The following is a 19,863-nucleotide window of genomic DNA, read 5'->3' on the forward strand; positions in this document are numbered from 1 at the left end:
AGAGGAACCGCTGCAGAAATGCCACCCCCTGTCGACCTGGCTCGACTTCGGTCCTCGCCCGCACGGGGTTCCCTCCGATGATTTCCGAGACCAGACCTGTTCGCTGTGTGGGGCTCACGGACCCAGGGGCATGCAGCCTTTGTTCTCAGGAGGGCTGACAAAGACCAGGGGACTGGTCGTTGTGTGAGGACGCCCTTACACACCTCATTCCAAGCTGGGGACTTCTCAGAACATGAAGTCTGCTCGAGTTGGGTTGAGGTGTACATGGTCATCGATGCAGGTTTGTGCACACAGTAGGTGCCCAATTAGGTCGGTCGAGTCAGTGCAAGGGAAGTGGATCGGAATTGGCAAGCTTCCCGGAGTTGGCTTTGATCTTTCTTTTCCTTCCACTTTCATTGTCCTATTGTTGAGCAATTCATGTCGCATTCATTCTCCCTTACTTTTGGGGAAGGTCTCTTAAAAAACATAAAGATTCTCAAAAGCCTAGGATGAATGAATAGGGCCTTACAGGAAAATTGAGCATAGCTATCCTTATTGAAATCTCTTGTGATGCTAATTAAAGTGTTGCAATAAATATTTGTTGAATGTATGTGGGCATGTGTTTTAAGTGTGGGAAGTTTTTTAACGTAAAAAGCACGAGCTCCTTTTCACATTCAGTGCATCTGTGTAACAGGTGTCACTAGAAGTAGAGGTAGATGACAGTTAGCAGCAACTTAATCAGTTGTGAAACTAGACCTTTAGAAACTGGCATATTAAGCTTAATCATTACTGATCTTCCCTCAGCAATGTGATGTTCTACTGAATATAATCCCTCAATGTCTGGTTATCAATCACTCTCCACTAACTTTTTGGCCCTCAGGAGACACTGGAATTAAATACATTGTGAAATGTCACTTGGAAGTGCGTGTTGCTTACATTTTTTTCAGGCTGTTATTAATATTCACTTATAAAATGAAAATTTTACGGTATCAAACAAGGAGGTTACAAAAGCCATAGCATTAGATCCCATTCCCCCTATTTTAGCTTAATAATAAGTTCACCATAAAACTCATCTGAATGTGTAAATTACATATCTGACTGCCCTTGTCTCTGTCAGATTTATTCTTGCAAATGAATTAACAGCAGAGATCAGGCTTTGAGCATAAGGTGTTTCTTAAACACATAGAAACACTTCGTTGACTTAAATAGTATCCACTAAGTATATTCTTATTGTATGCCTTAAACTTTGCAAAGGGATAAAAAGAATACGTAAAGTTAAAAAAAAAGAAAAAGAACTTGAAAAAATTGTTGATGAAAAGTTTATTTTGTGTTCTATTATTGCATAAATTGCTGCAAACCTTTTGCTCTGTTTTCCTATTAAGTATTTATAGGCATCTTGTAGGTGCCATCTGGAAAATTTCTAATTAACTGAACATGATCTATTTGATTTAACATAAATGATGATGTTTACTTGATATTAAAACAGTTATGTTTTTCTTATGAATAATTTAATTGTCTTTGGCCTTACAAACTCACATTGAAATCTAACCATTAGAGATTGATTTGTGATTTTATCCTTTGAAGACTAATTTTTTACAATATGTATTTCAGCCATAATGGCATGAGTACAGAGGAGTCTAAAGCCTGACATTTTGGAAAAAGTAGGTCTAATGTCTCCCTGGTTGATGTTAAGCTTTGAGAAGTACATAAACTTTTTCATGCCGTTAGGGACCATTTACCAGAATTCTACTCAGCTGTCTGTCAAGTGAAAAGCTCTTTGGGGCCATTATTAGGAACATACTTACAATATATGGAATACATTTTCTAATTATTGAATGTCAGCACAACCATTTATAATTTCTATTCAGTGTACCAAAATAATTACTGCAGAAAAAAAGACAGGAACTCACAAAGTAATGCTTTATCGAAATTCTCATTTTAGTACTTTATTCAATAAGATACTTTCTGATACTTTTAAATACACCACCCTTTTAAAAGTCGAGAGCATTATTTATAAATGAAGTGAAAATATTTAAATGAGAAATAACATTTCAAAAATCATCATAATCTGCCCCATAAGATTTAATAGCAGCTAGCAGTAATAGAAAAGTGTTTGTGTAGATTACTGGCTATGCTTATTTTGATTCATGGATATGCAATAAAAATATAAACGATAAGGATAATGATCAAAGATTTTTTAGTGAATTTGCGATTCTAACTTGAGAACTACTTTTAAGGTCTTGGACCTGTACTGATTTGTTGTACACACAGATGTGTAGAGGATATCTCTGGGGTCTGCCATCATTTAAATCTGTGACGTGACTGGTGGGTAATGACACCTTCTTTAGAACAAAGGTAAGAGGATTTTACTTTTGGGGATAAGGATACATATGAAAAAGAAGAGTTCAAAATTCAGGTCTCTGAGATGGGAGGATATGTTTGAAGAGCACATGCATATTCTTAAGCATTTGAAGTGTTTTGAAGTAATGTGTGCGTGTTTGTTTTTACTTTCTCTTTTTAGTGTACACAGCAGTGATCCATCAACCTGTTTATGCTGCAGAAAGCATTAAGTGTATTTCATGGTACCTCCACATTTCTGCAGAACACTTTAATATGTATTAATTTGAACATATTTAAATTGGCAAACATTTTATTTAGAAGACTGGGAGATTTAGACACTTCCGTTTTGATCATGCAAATGCCACAGAATACTGCAAAATCATGGGTGGTGACCAGTAACCTATACATCAATATAATAGCAAGGGAGATACAAAAACTTTTTAAAATTAAAAAGAAAAAACTGCTGAGCGTATCCCAGCCTATGGTACTGTTTTCCATGACATCATCAAAAGCATAAAGTGATGACAGTGCAGTTTTCAGAGATGCAATTACTTTAAGTATCTCTTGGGCAAGAAAGGAACAAATTAATCTTATTACCAGTCATGTAATAAACTACACATTCACCATAGCCATTAATCCTTAATGGCTGTTTTTCATCATTTTATGGTTTTGTTTTTGTAATTCTTTTTCTAGAAGATGGCAATATCTGTTACATTAACATTAGAAAGGTGTTGTATAAAGGTGTCCAAAGTGGAAATTCAGCTGATGGTCTCACTAGCAGTTTTACTTTCTCCAACTCTCTCTCTTCTGTTAAGTACTTTGCACACAGGTGGACGGATGGACGCAAGATTGTTTCTTTCACTGTTTTAACATATTACTGATAATGTAACACAGCCTGACAATTTGACTAAACTTATACTCCTTGTAATTGGGAAAAAGTTCAGTTTGGACCTTGTTTGTTTTACTTGGAAACTAGAAGGGCTAGATAAAAAAAAATCATTAAGGACATAAAGGGTCTGAAAATCTGAGATAGATGTTCCAATATGGATCCTGTGTCTAAATGTTCAGTAAAAGAAAATCTACATTCTGCTTAGAAACAACCCTCAATGTTAGCGCTCCGGTATCAATAACGGACCAATGCTGAACATGGTAGCATAGGTCATAGTAATAATGTACATATTAATCAATCCCTTTATTCATGAAATTCTTCACCTTAGAAAAATATATCTGAGACCTCCACGGAGGCAGCATAGAAATCTGGGGACATGTATGAACTGTGGAGCCAGTCTGCCTGGTTCTAAACCCTTTACCATTTATGAGCCATGTGAGTTTGGCAAATTACTTAACTTTTCTATGCTTCCCTTGCCTCATTTTTAAAATGGGATGAAAGCACCTTCATCACAGAGTTGTTGCAGGGTTCAAGGGGTTCAAACACAGTAGTGCAGGTTGTTTCATGGACGCAGCTGCCCGCCAAGAAGCTGTGAGAGGGCACTCAACGCGGCAGTCCCCGTGCCTGCAGCTGAGGCAACCTGGAGGAGAGCATAACTTTTTCAAGCTGAGCAGCCTGTATCACCAGGAGAGATCATCTTTCCTAATTTCCCCAAAGGGGTGGATTGTGCTAGCAGTGAGGCCCTGCACACTAAACTATTGATAAATGCCAAGCTTTTTTTTTTTTTTTTGGCCGTGCCACATGGCATGTGGGACTTAGTTCCCTGACCAGGGATTGAACCCGTGCCCCCTGCAGTGGAAGCGCGGAGTCTTAACCACTGGACAGCCAGGGAAGTCCCCTGTCAGGCTATTATTATTGTCATTATTTCTTTAAAACACCTAACCACTCTCACTTTTTAGGTGAGAAAACTGAGGTCAGGAAAGTTTAAATAATGTCCCCAACGTCCCCACAGTTCCAGTACAGTTCTGGAATTCCAAGCCAGCTCTTAGTGATTGAATGCTTCAATTCTTCACTCACACAGTTTACAATTTATCTACTTGGTTTACAATTTATTATCTAGATCTTGATTTTAAATACTGGATTAAAAAAATAAATTTCATCCCCTTCTCAGAAAGTTTGTGATATTTCCCAGGTGGAGATGTAGGGCTTGCAGATGCCACAGAATATTGCAAACAATGCAATATGACCATTGGTCATGCAAACAATGACCAAGACTACAGTTTTGGTTGTTTATCAATATAGGAAAATGGATTCCAGCACAATCTTAATAGTGCGCTATGCAATTAATTGCATTATAAAATCTCCTGCAAAAATAAAGTTTATTATAACAAAACATTTTTATGATGAAAAAGTCTTAAAAAGTAGGTGTAATATTAAACACTGAAAGCAGAATACTTATGATTGAGAGCATTCCCTTTTTTAGTTTGAAAGTTTTACTATCGGAGGTCATGTCACATTGTATGTTGTAGTTGCAGCATATTTATTCCTTTGATTTTGAGTAGAATAAGAAAGAATTATGAAAAACAAATTATTCTGTGGGATTCTAGTAAAATGTCCAAGTCTGGTCAGTCTGGTTTGGGGAAGACTTATCATGTAGGTCCTCTTTTGCACAACTTGTTTTTTTCTTTGCAACTAAAGGTAGATCATAACTGAACAACAGGAATTCATAATAAATCTTCCATGTTTTTACTGAAAAATATGATATAAATTCAATGCTTATTTAATGTTGACAATATTATGATTCTAGTGTGAGGTATAAGAAAAATGTTATTACTTTCATAACTAAATGAAGACTCAACTTCCAGAAAATTGATAAATATAAGCAAAACAAAACCAAGTCATAGATCCTTTCTATTCAGGAAGAAAAAAGTAAACTGCCATGACTTTATGAGTTTGGCCCTGCTTTTACATTGTTGCTAAAAGCATTGAAAACTCTGCCAATATTTAGCTCTAAAGGAATTTTCATGACTAAGAAAAAGGACAGAATTATCTATGCGTGGAAATAGTAGCAGAATCTTAGCTGTGATAATGATAGGAATGTTTATTTTAGTAGGCGATACTGAAAATTATCTCTAAATTAAAGTGCATGTGTATGTATGTAGTTGTGCGTGAGTGTGCGTGTGTGTGCATGTGTGTGTGTATGTATGAAACCAGGAGGTGTAGAATCCTGGGTGAAAGGTCTTTCTTGCACATAAGCCAACAATCAAGGGAGGTTTCCCACTACAGGTGTTAGGTAACATTTAGTAAATTATTGTTAGACAGTATCAAGGTAGCCTTAGTGTGATAAAAGCTACTCTACGGTTATCTGAATATTTATCTGAATATTTTATGGGTGGTAGAATAGTAGATGGAAGACTAGCTTCCTACTGGTCAGAATAGTCGATGGAGGATTTTATCTGAATATAATATTTAAAAGTAAGAGAAAAGGAAATTCTCCACGTGATCTCACAGAATGAGAAAGGAGCTAATTATAAGGGTTCCCTAAGAAGATTAGCCTTTACCGAAGTGGGAAAGTTGCTTCGAGAAGATCCGTATTAATGGGACTTTTCTGGGAATTAGGGCAACATTTGTTTCCCAGCTGTTGGGAGTTCCACTGCTATTACAGCCAAGTGTGATCAGCTGAAATGGTGGTGAGCCGTTCAGTAGCTGCTGCTTCTGCTGATTTTGCTGCAACTTGGACCAAATTTGCACAATAAGGTGGAAATCAGTAGTAGAAGAGAACTGGATATGAAGAAATTCCCAGTGTCAGCTTTAACTGATTTTATATATAGATACCATAAAAACTACAGTGCATCTATAATTTCCTTAAACCTGCTTTGCTAGATCTGAACTGCTAGTGACTTTTCAGTTGAAAATTTGTGGACACAGCTGGTATTCAATGAATGCACTTTGGAGTTAATATCTGTCTGTAGCTGGTAATTGGCCGCTGTCCTGATCCTCTGAGATTCCCCCTGCTGTGCAACTACCAGTCTCCATCCCCGCATCTAAGACCCCTGGACCACTCCATCATCCACAGCCAAAGAGAGGGTGCCCGGCATAGAGAGTGCCAAGGATGGCTATTATCCGGGGCTTGTGCAGTATTAGTTCTTAATTATTTTAAATATAATCCCTGTCTATAGATTTTTCTTTAATTATTATTGTTATTATTATTTCTCTACAGACTAACATTTATCTACAGAATGACATTCCTAGTACCTAATAGTTGTATTAGGAATTTCTACAAGACACTTAAAGCTCTCTTATGTATTTAATTAGAAGTGCTATTTTAATTTTATAAATAAGGTAATTTTCATCATCATTCTTGTATTCTCACCATAAATAGTAAATCTCTGCTGCATTTGATTTTTAGTACGTCAAAGATAATGAGAAGAGACTTTTAGCATATATGTCATACCTAGGCATTTTCTGAACTTGTGCTGGCTTTGTTACATAAATAATTTTTACTCATTAAAACTTCTGGCTAATCTGTTTTTTTGTGTTTTTTTTAATTTGGCTTCTTTCTGTTATCTTGCAAAACAGTCTCATTGGACAACTTAATATTTCACAAGTGCTGGAATCAAATTGAAGTCTGAGAGTTCTTGGAGTAAAAAACTGAACAAACTGAAAACTCAAGGGAATGTAGTCCAGATGTATTTTGAGACTTAGAAATATGAAAAAGATGTAGAAGATAAAAATGGAAACAGAGCTTGCTTTAAAAATACAGGCATAAAAATCACTAGGCTTAATGGCATTGCTAGAGTATTGCCAGGAACAACCATTTTAAACAATGAAGACATCACAACCCCTAATAATAAATTAGGAGAAATTTTAAAAAAATAATAATTGTATTAGGATCAACCATTGGGACTTCCATGGTCATCTCTCCAGGATTATTTGTTTCAGGCTGATTTGTCCTCTTGACGTCTCTTTAATTCCAGTTTCCCCGTGGTCATTCATACGAGCCTGTTATTTTTCATTAACAATTAGTTGGGGCAGTCTCTTAATTTGTTCTTATTATTCAGTGTGTTGCTCCTGGGTCCAGATCACAATTAATGAGACAAAGAGGACAACCGGCGGTCTTGCTTGCATTGCTGGAACTGCTATGTTATTAGTTGGCTGTTCTCAGCAGTGTCAACGTATTGAATGCCTATTACTCAAACACTGTTGTGAGGTTAATGGCCTTCCACTGGTTTCTGCTTCCTCCTGCCTCTAAGCGTCATCACAGGTCATTAATTGCTGATTCTGGGGGAGAATGGATGTGATACCGACGCTGGCTCAGTGTGATGTACTGTAATTAAGAGTACAAAGCTTGAATGCTTTACTTTTTTTGCCAATGTTTAAATGTAATACACCCCCCAGCCCTCCACTACTGTCAAATTTTCTTGATCGGCTACAAAATTAAGTACATAGTGAAAAAACCTTCAATCCCAACAAGAATTGTAAGCAGTGAACCTATGCCTTGATTTCTTAGCATGAATGAATTTGCCTTAATTTTACATGAAATACTAGGTAGTCTATTTTGCAAGGTCAAACCTCAAGCTGAAATCAGAGAGACTAAAAGGGTAGTGGAAGCTGTGGACAGCAGGCTGGGGTTAGTGACAGAGAGGGATCCGTGGCAGGTTTTAAAGTTGACAGCAGAGATCAGAGGTGAACCAAGGAAGCTAATGAAAAACAAAACAAAACAGCGTGACTGTTCTGGAGATTGCGTCTATAATCTTGGCATACATATTTAGTGGTAAAAAGAGGCAGGTGTAAATGGTGGAACAATAGGAATTCCACTGCTAAATCCTGTACACTGTAATATCCCTGTTATATATATGGCTGTATTATGACCCAATATGATTATTCATATTTGTAGTTATGTCACTAAGTAATTAGGAATATTCATTGTGCTCAATTCCTAGAGGTATGTGAAATTCAATTTTAAGAGCTCTTTTAAGTCAAACTTTCATTGCCTATGTATTTAAGTCTTCACTGATGTAGACTGAGCAGAAGTATAGTGATGTCACAGCAATGAAGCTTGATAATAAAAGGTGATATTTCATTAAGAGGTCTCAAGAATTATTTTAAGCTTCACTTGTGGTTCCATTTAATATCTTGACACAAGTTTATATTCTCTATATAGTGACTTCTAAAATCATTAATAGATATCAGGATAGATGGTTAAACTGAGTCCTGTAACTTATAAAAACCTTTAAAATACCAGTGAAAATAAAAATTACATTTTCAATTTCACCTCCAAATTCTGAGTATTCTATAAGTACTCTAGAAGATTAACCTGTCACTTCTAATACAATATTATATTAATAAATTGGTTTTTAAAAATTTATTTATTTTTGGCTGTGTTGGGTCTTCGTTGCTGCGTGTGGGCTTTCTCTAGTTGCTGCGAGCGGGGACTACTTTTTGTTGCAGTGCACGGGCTTCTCATTGTGGTGGCTTCTCTTGTTGTGGAGCACGGGCTCTAGGCGTGTGGGCTTCAGTAGTTGTGGCACGTGGCCTCAGTAGTTGTGGCACACGGGCTTAGTTGCTCCACAGCACATGGGATCTTCCTGGACCAGGGCTCGATCCCGTGTCCCCAGCATTGGCAGGCAGATTCTTAACCACTGCACCACCAGGGAAGTCCCCAATAAATTGTTTGTTATTAGCGTTACCTTCATTCTGACTTCTATTAACTTTCAATTTTAATGTATTTGCTCTCAGATATATACAATAAAAACAAATATTTACACCTTACATTTGCCACTTTATTTAAATTTCAATTATTTAAATGTATTCACTTCATGATACCTTATGTAAATATGCTTTTTTGTTTTTAATAATTCCTTTATGAATCATGATTCTTATTTCATAATTTTGACCTTTTAGCTTCCTTTACTGTGTATACCTGATATTTTTTTTAGCTACTTTCACTCGCTATGGTGTCAGTTTACAAAATCTAAGCCAGGAGAATTATGACTTCCAAAATTTCAAAAATTTCCTTGATATACTGTGTTTAAAAATTTCCTTGATATACTGTGTTTAAAAGTTTATGTTACAAGTTTATTAGGGAATCAGTTTGCTTTTGTAAATTGAAATAAGAATCTAGAAAATAAACTTTATGCAATGGTTCAGTGGGAGAAGCATTCTTGGCAGATTGTTTCTGTTTTGATTGGTTCTTTCATTTTAATTTGTAGTAAGTAGCATTATGAATATAGTTCAGATAATCAATACACGGGCATCTTTTTTGTTCAGGCCAAAAGGTATGTTTTGCTGATTTCAAACATCCCTGCTACAAGATGGCCTACTTCCACGAGCTATCCAGCCGAGTGAGCTTTCAGGAGGCGCGCCTGGCTTGCGAGAGCGAAGGGGGAGTCCTTCTCAGCCTTGAGAATGAAGCAGAACAGAAGTTAATAGAAAGCATGTTGCAAAACCTGACAAAGCCAGGAACCGGGATTTCTGATGGTGATTTCTGGATAGGGCTTTGGAGAAATGGAGAGGGGCAAACATCTGGTGCCTGCCCAGATCTCTACCAGTGGTCCGATGGAAGCAGTTCCCAGTACCGGTGAGTAGGGCTCCTGAGGAGGCAAAGAGGGGTACTCAGAGGGCAAAGGACAAAGGGAGATTTCTGTTATCTGTAAAGGATGTCAGAATGGAACAGGCGAAGTCACTGAGATGTGTTCCTGCTGCTCTGTGCTTGGCAGAAACTGGTATACTGATGAGCCTTCCTGTGGAAGTGAAAAGTGTGTTGTGATGTATCATCAGCCAACAGCCAATCCTGGCCTTGGGGGTCCCTACCTTTACCAGTGGAATGACGACAGGTGCAACATGAAGCACAATTACATCTGCAAGTATGAACCAGGTAGGAAGCACTGTAAGTCCGTAGGAGCAGATTTTGTGCATATTTGCTTATATTAAGTGTTATCTTTAACCTTCACTACCTTTGGCTCGTTTTGGTTTTCTGCTGTGAAACATGGAATTACTTTGCAGTTTGATGACAAAGTATTGAAGCACACTTGGCTATAAAGCAAACTGCCCTATGAGTTAAACAGAAGGGAGCAACTAGAAACATCCAGAGGGGTTTTTTAAGAGAAAATAATTATTTCTAATATTAAGGCCAAACTGTGTTTTTGTAAACAGATTTTATGAAGAATAAATATCTATTTAAAAATATTTCAAAATTTAGTATAGTGTGTGTGAAGTAGGTATAAGACACCAAAGCACCTATAGGTTTACACATCTGATCAGTAGTTCTTTAGATTTTTCTGGTGAATTTAAGGGAAGCAAGCAACATTCTCCTGGGGCATTAGCTTATCATTTCATGACGTGATACTAGGTTTGTGCTCCTCAGTGAAAGTCAGGAAGTCAGAGAACCGTGGCGCAGAAAAGTAGGGGCGTGTGTCGCGTTCTCCGCGTGATCCTCATTCTTTGGAACATGCCTCTGCAGTTCGCTTTTGTTTGACGTCTCCAACTTCTTGCCGTATGCAGCACGTGGGAAGATCGCATTGACCTGAGCTACACTAGTGTGGTTTCCTGCTGAAATAGTAAATTTGAGTTACTTTGACTAGAACAACTCAACTGAATTGATATCTGACCAAAAGAGAGACTAATCAGGACGATGTAAACTCATCGTTTTGATCGTCAAAGAAAGTCAAATTCGATATTTAGGCTATGAGGATTTTTTTTTTTTTTTTTTTTTTTTTTTGCTGTTTTCCTCTTCTCAGTGTTTGGAAGTTTCATTTGAACTCTTCCAAGGGCCGTCTGCTTGACCTCATAACATGTGTTCGTGGAAGGCAATTACAATCAAGTACTGCTATTTCCATTATTCTGTTGAAATTACGTGAGTCTTCTTTTTCTCATAAGACTGTAAAGCACAAGGGATTATTTGGATTAGATTTACCCTTCTCTTATATTTATCCTGTTTTTGAGTGTATTAGCCTACTTTATTTATCCCTGGTGAGTTTAGTCTTTAAACCTCTTGGTTGCTAAATGCATCATTACCCTCCTAGAAGCTTTTGCAAAGCTATATCTGTTACACACTTAGGTTCTTTGCCTTAAGTTTTTTCCTAGAAAAATATGAAGTTGAAATTCTTTGATATTTTAAATTTGTGACACTGTGTGCTTGAAACTATTAAATGAAACAAAGTATATTACAGCGTATTCTTAATACAATACTATCTTCATTCTTTGAGCTTTTAGGTGACCCTTTGTATTTTATTTTATTTTATATCATATTTACCACATTATTCAGGTCACTATTCCCCAGAATACTCTTGTTTTGTATTAGGTAGTCTAGGTTTATATTACTCATGGAAGAGCATTTTAGACATAAAATTAGTTTTTCATTTATCTTCTATAGTCTACCTAAATCTTCAAATACCTATAGTTTTTTAACAAGATTCTTTCATGTATTTTTTGTTTTTGAAGCACATGTACACTTCTACAGTGTAAAAGTACTTAGAATTATTAGTATATAGAATTTTTCTACTTTGTTTTACTTTAAATATTTTCATTTTTATATATTTTCTATGTAGTTAACCTTCTTTCCTTGAGCTTAGTGTCTTATTTATGAAGGATGTTGGTTTGATTAAATTCCTTGCTTGTATAGTCAGTGCTTTTTTGATGGTAAGTAGTTAACTTTTTAGTGGTGAGGGGATTGGAGGATCAAGTAGTGAGACTAATTACAATTTACAAATTATAACACTGATTATTTTGAACTTTATTCTCCAACTATACCAACAGTACTATGTGAACTTAGTCTCCACCTTCTGTTCCTGCATACCGTCTAATAGCATGACTACTGATATCCAAAGTGGTAAAAAATTAACCTAGCTATACAGAAACTGAATAATTCACTTCTGAGTTTTCTCACTCTCTTCTCCACCCTTTTTTTTTTTTTCGTTACTGTTCTGTGTGTTGAATATCTATTCTTTGGGTCTATCAATGTTATCCAAAGACATTTTAAGATACTTCTGAATCTGATTTTTATATTTATTAAAGTTACATTAGGTACTCTTGCTCTTAGACATTAAAAATAGTATATAGGAGATTATGTTTCTAAAATTTTGTTACTTAATCAGCAGTTGCATTAAAGTTTGTTAAAATATTTTAAAGATAACCAGTTCTATGTTGATAAATTGCATAATATCTGTATTATTTATTCAGCAAATACCAGTTGAGCACCTAGGGGCATAGAGTGCCTAAATTCTGTGTGGGATAGGACTGTGTCGGGCAAAGTATCAGGGTAATATACATGTATAAGAATAACAAATATTATTATAGGATGGTGTATGATTAAGCTTCTAATGAATAGAGACTATGTGGCCAAATTAGAGTAAACATGACATTAAAATGATTTAATATTCTAAAACTAATGTAAGATGCTGCATGTGTTTTTTTCTTTTCCATTAATTGACAAAAATAAACAGAGAATTATATTTTTGGAACAAATGAAAACAAATTTACAGGTTATTTTCTTAGTAATTCAATTTATTTTCTCTGAACTATTAATTTAATGAACAGTGCCCTAGGGGAAAAAAAAATTAGGCAAGAGAGCAGTACCAGATCATTGTAAGAAATTTCAACAGTTTTCAAGTGTGTGGCAATTGAAGAAATCTTGCCTCATAAAACCAGGGAAAGAAACAAATTGCAAGCCTTAATTTATGATTATTTTTTAAAGAAGTAGACACTATTGGAAAGCAAATCTAAGGATGACATTGTTTGTAGGGGACAGAAATGTGCTTTAGAACATTTTTACTTGAATCATCAATTCCAGGTGCAATCCATATGCAGTTATCTGCTGCTTATTATTGCGAGGAGAAATCTAAATTATACACCATAATAGTATAGAAATAATCCTGCTGGTCTTTGAATCGCAGTTAGTGTCTCCTGATATGGTCACCAATTCTTGCCTATCTTTTCCTACTTTTATACCTCCTTTCTCCTTATTACCTGTAGTAGGTTATCATCAGCATAGATGCTCTGGATTGCTAAATGCAGTTTGGAGTTACAGGGGTTCACCCAGTGGATCCAAGTTGCAGAGACTCACCAGATCTTTATTCAGAGATAATTAAATGTTGACTTTATAGTTAGATCATTTCATATAAATTTAAATTCAAAATAGAATTAGCTGGAAGTTTTTCAGAAATCAATGTTTATTTTATTTTATAATAAACTTCTATTTTCATCCGCATTTGCATTTGTCTTGTTTATCATTATGTATGACAACTGTACTTATTATTTACAGAGATTAATCCAACAGCTCCGGTAGAAAAGACTTATTTTACAAATCAACCTGGAGACACTCATGAAAACGTGGTTGTTACTGAGGCAGGTAATTAGTTCACATGTCTCTAACTCACCTATCAAGAGAAGAAAATATACTTTTACACTTTGCTTCGCGTTGGCCCCAACTTTTCTTGTTGCTTGGTGAAATAGTGCACTAAATATAGGCCTATGGAAATTTACTTTAGGACTAGGTTAGAACAAATGATGCTAAGCTAGTTTTTGAATAGAAAAACCTATTTTGTTTTCTTTCTATTTTCACTTAAGTGGATGTATCTAGTACTAAACTAAGTATATCCTACGCCAAAACCTGGATCCATAAGGATCTTCCCCAGTATGTAGGTGTTATGATGTAAATGGGTGTATTCAGTGGCCTGTAAACAGTTGGGTACTGTTAAATGTTTAGGGATTGGCTGGGGTAGGCTGGGCTTAAAAAAGCCTTATTTGTAGACTTTGAGTTTTCTGTGGTGTGGATACTCCCACCCTGACCAGTTTCAAGCTACCAAGTGACATCACTGAAGAGCAGGTTGGGTAGTAGGCGTCCAATGAGCTTTCAACTCAGTGTCTCCAGCACACCACTGTCTGCAAAAGACACAAAATGCAATCCCAGAGCAAATCTCATGTTAGTCAAAAACTGCTCTTAGGATCCTTTAGGGGCTTGTTTTAGCATGGCCCTATGCCAGTTGGACAGGAATATTTATTTATACTAGTTACTTTGTAAAGATTGAGCCAAAGACCCAAAGTCTCAAAATCTTTCCACAGGTGATGCAAAATCCATGAAAGAGTAGGAAATACTTTCTTTTTTCTTTACTCTTATATGTAAAGGATCATGATGGTCTTTTGAAAAGGAAAGGAAATGTGTCTTGAATCCTTAAAATGCTTGCAGTCACCTTAACAGGCTCAAGAGTGGATGAAAACATGGCAGATTATCCCCAAAATACTCCATCACTGGACCTCAGTTAATTTTTCTTCTCTTAACAAAGGAAATGATGTGCAGTTAAATGGAGAGTTTGATCTAAGTCCTGTCCACTTTGACCAGAATTATTTAGATTAATTATGATGATGGCTTTCAATTTGCTGGCTCAATGCATAGTTTTCCAATTTGCTTTTCTTGTATGGACATGATATTAAACTTTAGCGCTTTTCACTTTCAGGTGTCTGATTTTAAAACCATTCAGACCATGTAAATCTAATTAAATAGATCAGTAAATAATTACATTAGGAATATTTACCCTCCTATGACTTTGAAAAATTGTTTAATAAAGTCATTTTAAGCTGTATGGGACATCAGTGTGGCACTTGTTTATTTTACCAAGAAAACCTAACATTATCAAATGTGATGGAACAGGATTAAAAGATGATTCATTTTAGAATTTAACGAAGATCAAGTGTTTATGCCTCTGTAGTCTTATGTCTCTAGGTTATGACTCTATTATCATTTAATATTTACATATTTTGGTTTAATCTCAGAGAGTCATGCATATCATCATGGCACTGGGCTTATTAGTTAGGATAATTACATATCCAATAAATCAACAATTAATTTAATCATGATTATTCTTTAGTAATCAGTACTTGTTTCTCAAAGTAATAACTGAGAAGGATTAATGAAGCAAGACAACTGAGATTATTAATATGTTGTGAAAACCAGTCCCTATCTTAATTGAAGATTTAATAATAGTTTTGGAAATATGGACATTTAAGTGGCACATGGCAAACATGCAGTATATTTTGTTTTTAATTTCTAATAAAACATGAATATATTATTTCATTAGATTATTCAGTATTCTGGGAAGAACGTTACTCGGAATCTTATTGATAATAATTATACTTTGCCTTAACTTTTGGGAAAGTTTTTATACAACTCTAATGTCAGAATCCTGCCTCAACTATCTCTTTACGTTAAGACTGTTTTACTTTTGTAGGACTAATTCCCAATCTAATCTATGTTGTTATACCAACGATCCCATTGCTCTTACTGATACTGGTTGCTTTCGGAACCTGCTGTTTCCAGATGCTGCATAAAAGGTAAATAACTCATATATGCAGAGACAACTTGAAAAGCTTTAAATAGGTTTTCAGGACTCTTTAAAAATTTAGCATAAAATTGTATTTTTAAGTTGCCTTAAGAACGTTCTGATTTTCATGTCTGTCAGTACATATCCAGTATACATAATCTAATAAAATATACCTTGATTATAGGATTATGAATTATCTCATTTAATCCTCACAAGCCATATGAAGTAGGTAACCTTCTGTTTCTATTTTTCAGTTGAGAAGATGGTGGCTTAGATGAGTCACACAGTTTGCCTTGGGTCTCATAGCTAATGTGTGTGATAGACCTGAAATGTGAATGCTTATAAGCTCACAACATATGCAACTATATTACACTGTCTCTTTTTATTAAATATAAGCATTAATGCTAAACCTTTCAATCCTGACCTCAAGTTGTATGAAAGACTTGATTTTTGTAAGTGAACTTCGTAGTACCTTTTCAAAATTTCAAGTCACAGCCTTCTGTTTTATTTCCAAAGGATCTTTTAAGTATAGGAACTATAGTATAACGGTAAAAATGGGTTACTTTTTAGTAGGCATCTTGAAATAAAGTGATATGTCTTAACAGCAAGATTCTTGAGAGTATTCTTTTATATCTGTTTATGCATACACTTGAGTTACAGGTGAAATTTTTTCATATGTGTCAGTTTGGCAATTAAACTAAAACATTAATGTATGAAATATAAATATGTATCAGAGGAAAAAGGAAAAGATGTGGATTTTAATTAGTGTGTGCTTGCTAGAATAAATTAGACATCTTTGTCAAAGTGTTTTAAATAAAAACTGATTAAGAGAATGCTTCCTTCAGGGAAGGAACTGCAAATAAGTCATTTTTCTCTTTTGACTTTACTTCATCTTCTTCTTTTCCTGAAATGAACCCTAAAGAATTGCTAAGTAAAAAATCCCCAGAAAAAAAATTAAATAGATATAAACTCTAAATGGTTCACATAAATTTTTTTTTTCTTAAAATTTATTTATTTATTTTATTTATGGCTGTGTTGGGTCTTTGTTTCTGTGCGAGGGCTTTCTCTAGTTGTGGCAAGCGGGGGTCCCTCTTCATCGCGGTGCGCCGGCCTCTCACTGTCGCGGCCTCTCTTGTTGCGGAGCACAGGCTCCAGAGTGCAGGCTCAGTAATTGTGGCTCACGGGCCTAGTTGCTCCGCGGCATGTGGGATCTTCCCAGACCAGGGCTTGAACCCGTGTGCCCTGCATTGGCAGGCAGATTCTCAACCACTGCGCCACCAGGGAAGCCCCCACATAAATTTTTTAAAGAATCCAACCTGTTATTTACTGGCTGTTTAAAGAAGACATTTTGAATAATGATAAATAAAGCCTGGCAAATTAATATTACCTATTGTGACATATTTTGTCCTCTTGACTTTCATATATATATATATATATATAAAACACACTTAAAATTATTTTTCAATATTTCATGCAGAATAAAGACAATAGTAAATATCTAATTTCTACCCTTAATTCCTAAGACTATAGATGGAAAGAAAATTTATGATTATGAAAAACAATGAAATAGAGCGAGGATTTGATATAAATCCCCCCATAACCCAGCCAAACTGTTACAGAAGAGCTGTAAATAACAAATCAGTGTGAAAAAAAGGATTTGAAAAAAATTATGTAGACCTTCTCATTTCTAAAATTAACATTACTGAAGTGCCAGTTTTTGGAGTTTTCTCTGAAGTTCGTTTTCCTTCTTCCAAATAGTGTGTTGTTGTGGAGATTCTGCTCATTCTCAAGTCTTCCAGGTTTTTATACTTTGAAGACCTGTGGAGTTTTCACTTGTTTGAAATTCTCAGAGTGAGAACATAAATCAACATAGACTACCCCTGAAATTAAGCTGTTAGTGCTTAATTCATTCTCTCTTAGATCCTCCCCTTTTCCTTTCTTCCAGGAAAGCAAGGAGAAACTTCATCAAAGACTCAACTCCATTGTCATCTGAATGCCTTGCAGAAAGTTTAAATTCCAATCTGGTACACATGATGGCTTCTATCATTCCATGTCATGTTCAAAATAAGAAGTCTTGTTTCCTTAACTCATAATAACTCTTAAATAAAATAAATACTAATGCTACACAAAAGCCACATTAATAACTTAACCACCCTTTCGTTTTAACCATTTAGGAAACTTTCATGTTTTTCATAGACTTTGCTTGGCTTATTTTCCATTCATGTTAGATGACTTCATAGATAGAGATGTATTGATCTTACTTAATTGGGTGCAAATCTCTAAAACATATCATTTAGATATAGTAATTTATTAGTAACAAATTCACAGTTAAATTGAAGTCAGTTAAGTAATATTATAAAATTGTATGGCTCAGGCTTGTTTAGGAAGACTTCATTTCTTTCTTTGAAGGAATTCTGCAATGTCTGATAGGCAGACTGATTACCATCTTCACATACTGGATTAATCTAGAATTTTTTGTAGGAATGAAAAAGTATGCTGGTGAGAGAAGAAAGACGCTTTCATAAGGGTCTGACATATCTCCAGTTGAACCAAGACATGCCTAGTTTGATAAGAAGTCTCAGACATTGAACTTATTACTTCTTCTGTTTTTCAGTAAAGGAAGAACAAAAACTAGCCCACACCAGTCCACACTGTGGATTTCAAAAAGCACCAGGAAAGAAAGTGGCATGGAAGTATAATAATTCATTGACTTGGCTCCAGAAAAGAAAATAGAGTTTTGTAATTCTGGATCTGTATAAGGAATGGCATCAGAACCTTAGCTTGGAATGGCTTGAAATCTCAAAGGATGTCCAAAATGAACTGTAAGCTCCCCCTTGAGGCAAATATTAAAATAATTTTTATATGTTTATTATTTCATTTATAAAATAACGCTGTGCTAATAATGGAGTGAGACATGCTTATTTTGCTAAAGGATGCACCAAAACTTCAAGTAAATGGGATGGACCATGCAGATTAAATTGCTATGAACACATCAGAGAAGTATGTGCATTGGAAGCAGTTATTTTTGTCTCTTTCACCTTTCATAAGTTGTAATCTAGTTAATGTAATGTAAATTGCATTGAAATTTACAGTGTGCAAAATATTTTTCCTTTACATAAGTGTTAGATAAAAATGGACTGTTCTTGTATTTATTTTCACAGTGTTTATTTTTCAATACATGCTGTTTTGATTAAAGAAATGTATCACTGTTGTCAACTGAATTCACACACACATAAATATATTACCATAGAAAAAGTTCCTTTTCTAGAAATGGCTCATCTTCTTTTAGTTTCTCTGCTTTGGGTCAGAGTATGTTTAGGAAATCTCTTCAGAAATAAGAAGTTATTTCATTAACCGTGGTATAAATCTAGTCAAATATTTTACTTGGAGGCAAGAATTGTCTAATTTCAGTTGTGCAAGACATGTGCCTTACAATTATTTTGCATTAAAATTCAACAGATTTTGTAATAACTTTGTTAATAGCTGTATAAACAGTAATATACTCAATCTAGAGCAACAAAAGTGGCATACACGATATAAATCATAGATCTTCACGTGTTGCCTATGTAACCACAAGTAGCTCTCTGAGGGTTCTGGAATCGATTTGGCCCCTACCTTGCCAACAAAGCAAAGATGGTTGTTTGGGGTCTGGGATTGACCCTGGAGGCCGATACCTACAGAGTTTGCCTAAGGTTTTTCCTAGCTCCGTTTAGCCTCTGTCAGCACATAAGGTGGTTTTACAGTTGGGACTAGTTGAGTGGTCACCACTAGTGTGCAGTTAAGCACAGCACACTGACATTTCCGCAAGGAAAGAAACTGAATTAGTATAAAAATGGGTTGGAGGGCATCAATGATCACATGTTCATTGTCCATGTTTGGCTGAGAGAGTAAACTGGGGTGCCTCTGTCCTACCTTCTGGTTTCTTCAATGCTGTGGCTCCTTCTTCTCTAGAGAGAGTTGTAACTATCTGGTCTTCAAATGTCTCTGTGCTCCTTTTAACCAAATAAAAAGTTCTTGTTTCTGAAGAATGATCATGGGTGTTGTCTCAATATCTTAAGTGAACAAAGTACAGGTATGTTTGCAATAATATAGGGGAACAAATGACTGTTTAAGTGTGGTAAGAATGGAAGTTATGGTTGTAGACTGTTTTAAACCTCATCTTTTCAGTTAGATAATGAAGAGCTTTCACTAAGGCAATTCACAACTCCAGTTGGTTGGCAAAATAGAAATTAGTGGGCAGTGGTCCTTTTTCAGCTGCTCAGAGACTGAGGAAATAGGCAGCTGCGTTCTAAGCTTAGATCTGCCCACATTTAGCACTTCCTTTTCTTTTCTTGGCGA

The 19,863-nt window shown here is 35.5% G+C and overlaps 1 protein-coding gene across 4 annotated transcripts in view; it reads left to right on the forward strand.

Moving 5' to 3' along the window:
• The window catches only part of CHODL (chondrolectin), a 186,074-nt gene extending 166,522 nt beyond the window's left edge, over positions 1-19,552 (forward strand). For 2 of the 4 annotated variants that reach the window (XM_059921390.1, XM_059921387.1), the window contains exons 2-6: positions 9,479-9,788; positions 9,928-10,085; positions 13,470-13,556; positions 15,433-15,535; positions 18,140-19,552. In XM_059921390.1, coding sequence (XP_059777373.1) covers positions 9,523-9,788; positions 9,928-10,085; positions 13,470-13,556; positions 15,433-15,535; positions 18,140-18,224 — 699 coding nt within the window. In that variant the 5' untranslated portion in view covers positions 9,479-9,522 and the 3' untranslated portion in view covers positions 18,225-19,552. The other 2 variants (XM_059921389.1, XM_059921388.1) reach the window with 2 other exon arrangements.
• The last annotated feature ends 311 nt before the right edge of the window (positions 19,553-19,863 follow it).

This window comes from Balaenoptera ricei, chromosome 4, assembly GCF_028023285.1.
Source record: "Balaenoptera ricei isolate mBalRic1 chromosome 4, mBalRic1.hap2, whole genome shotgun sequence".
NCBI classification, from domain to species: domain Eukaryota; kingdom Metazoa; phylum Chordata; class Mammalia; order Artiodactyla; family Balaenopteridae; genus Balaenoptera; species Balaenoptera ricei.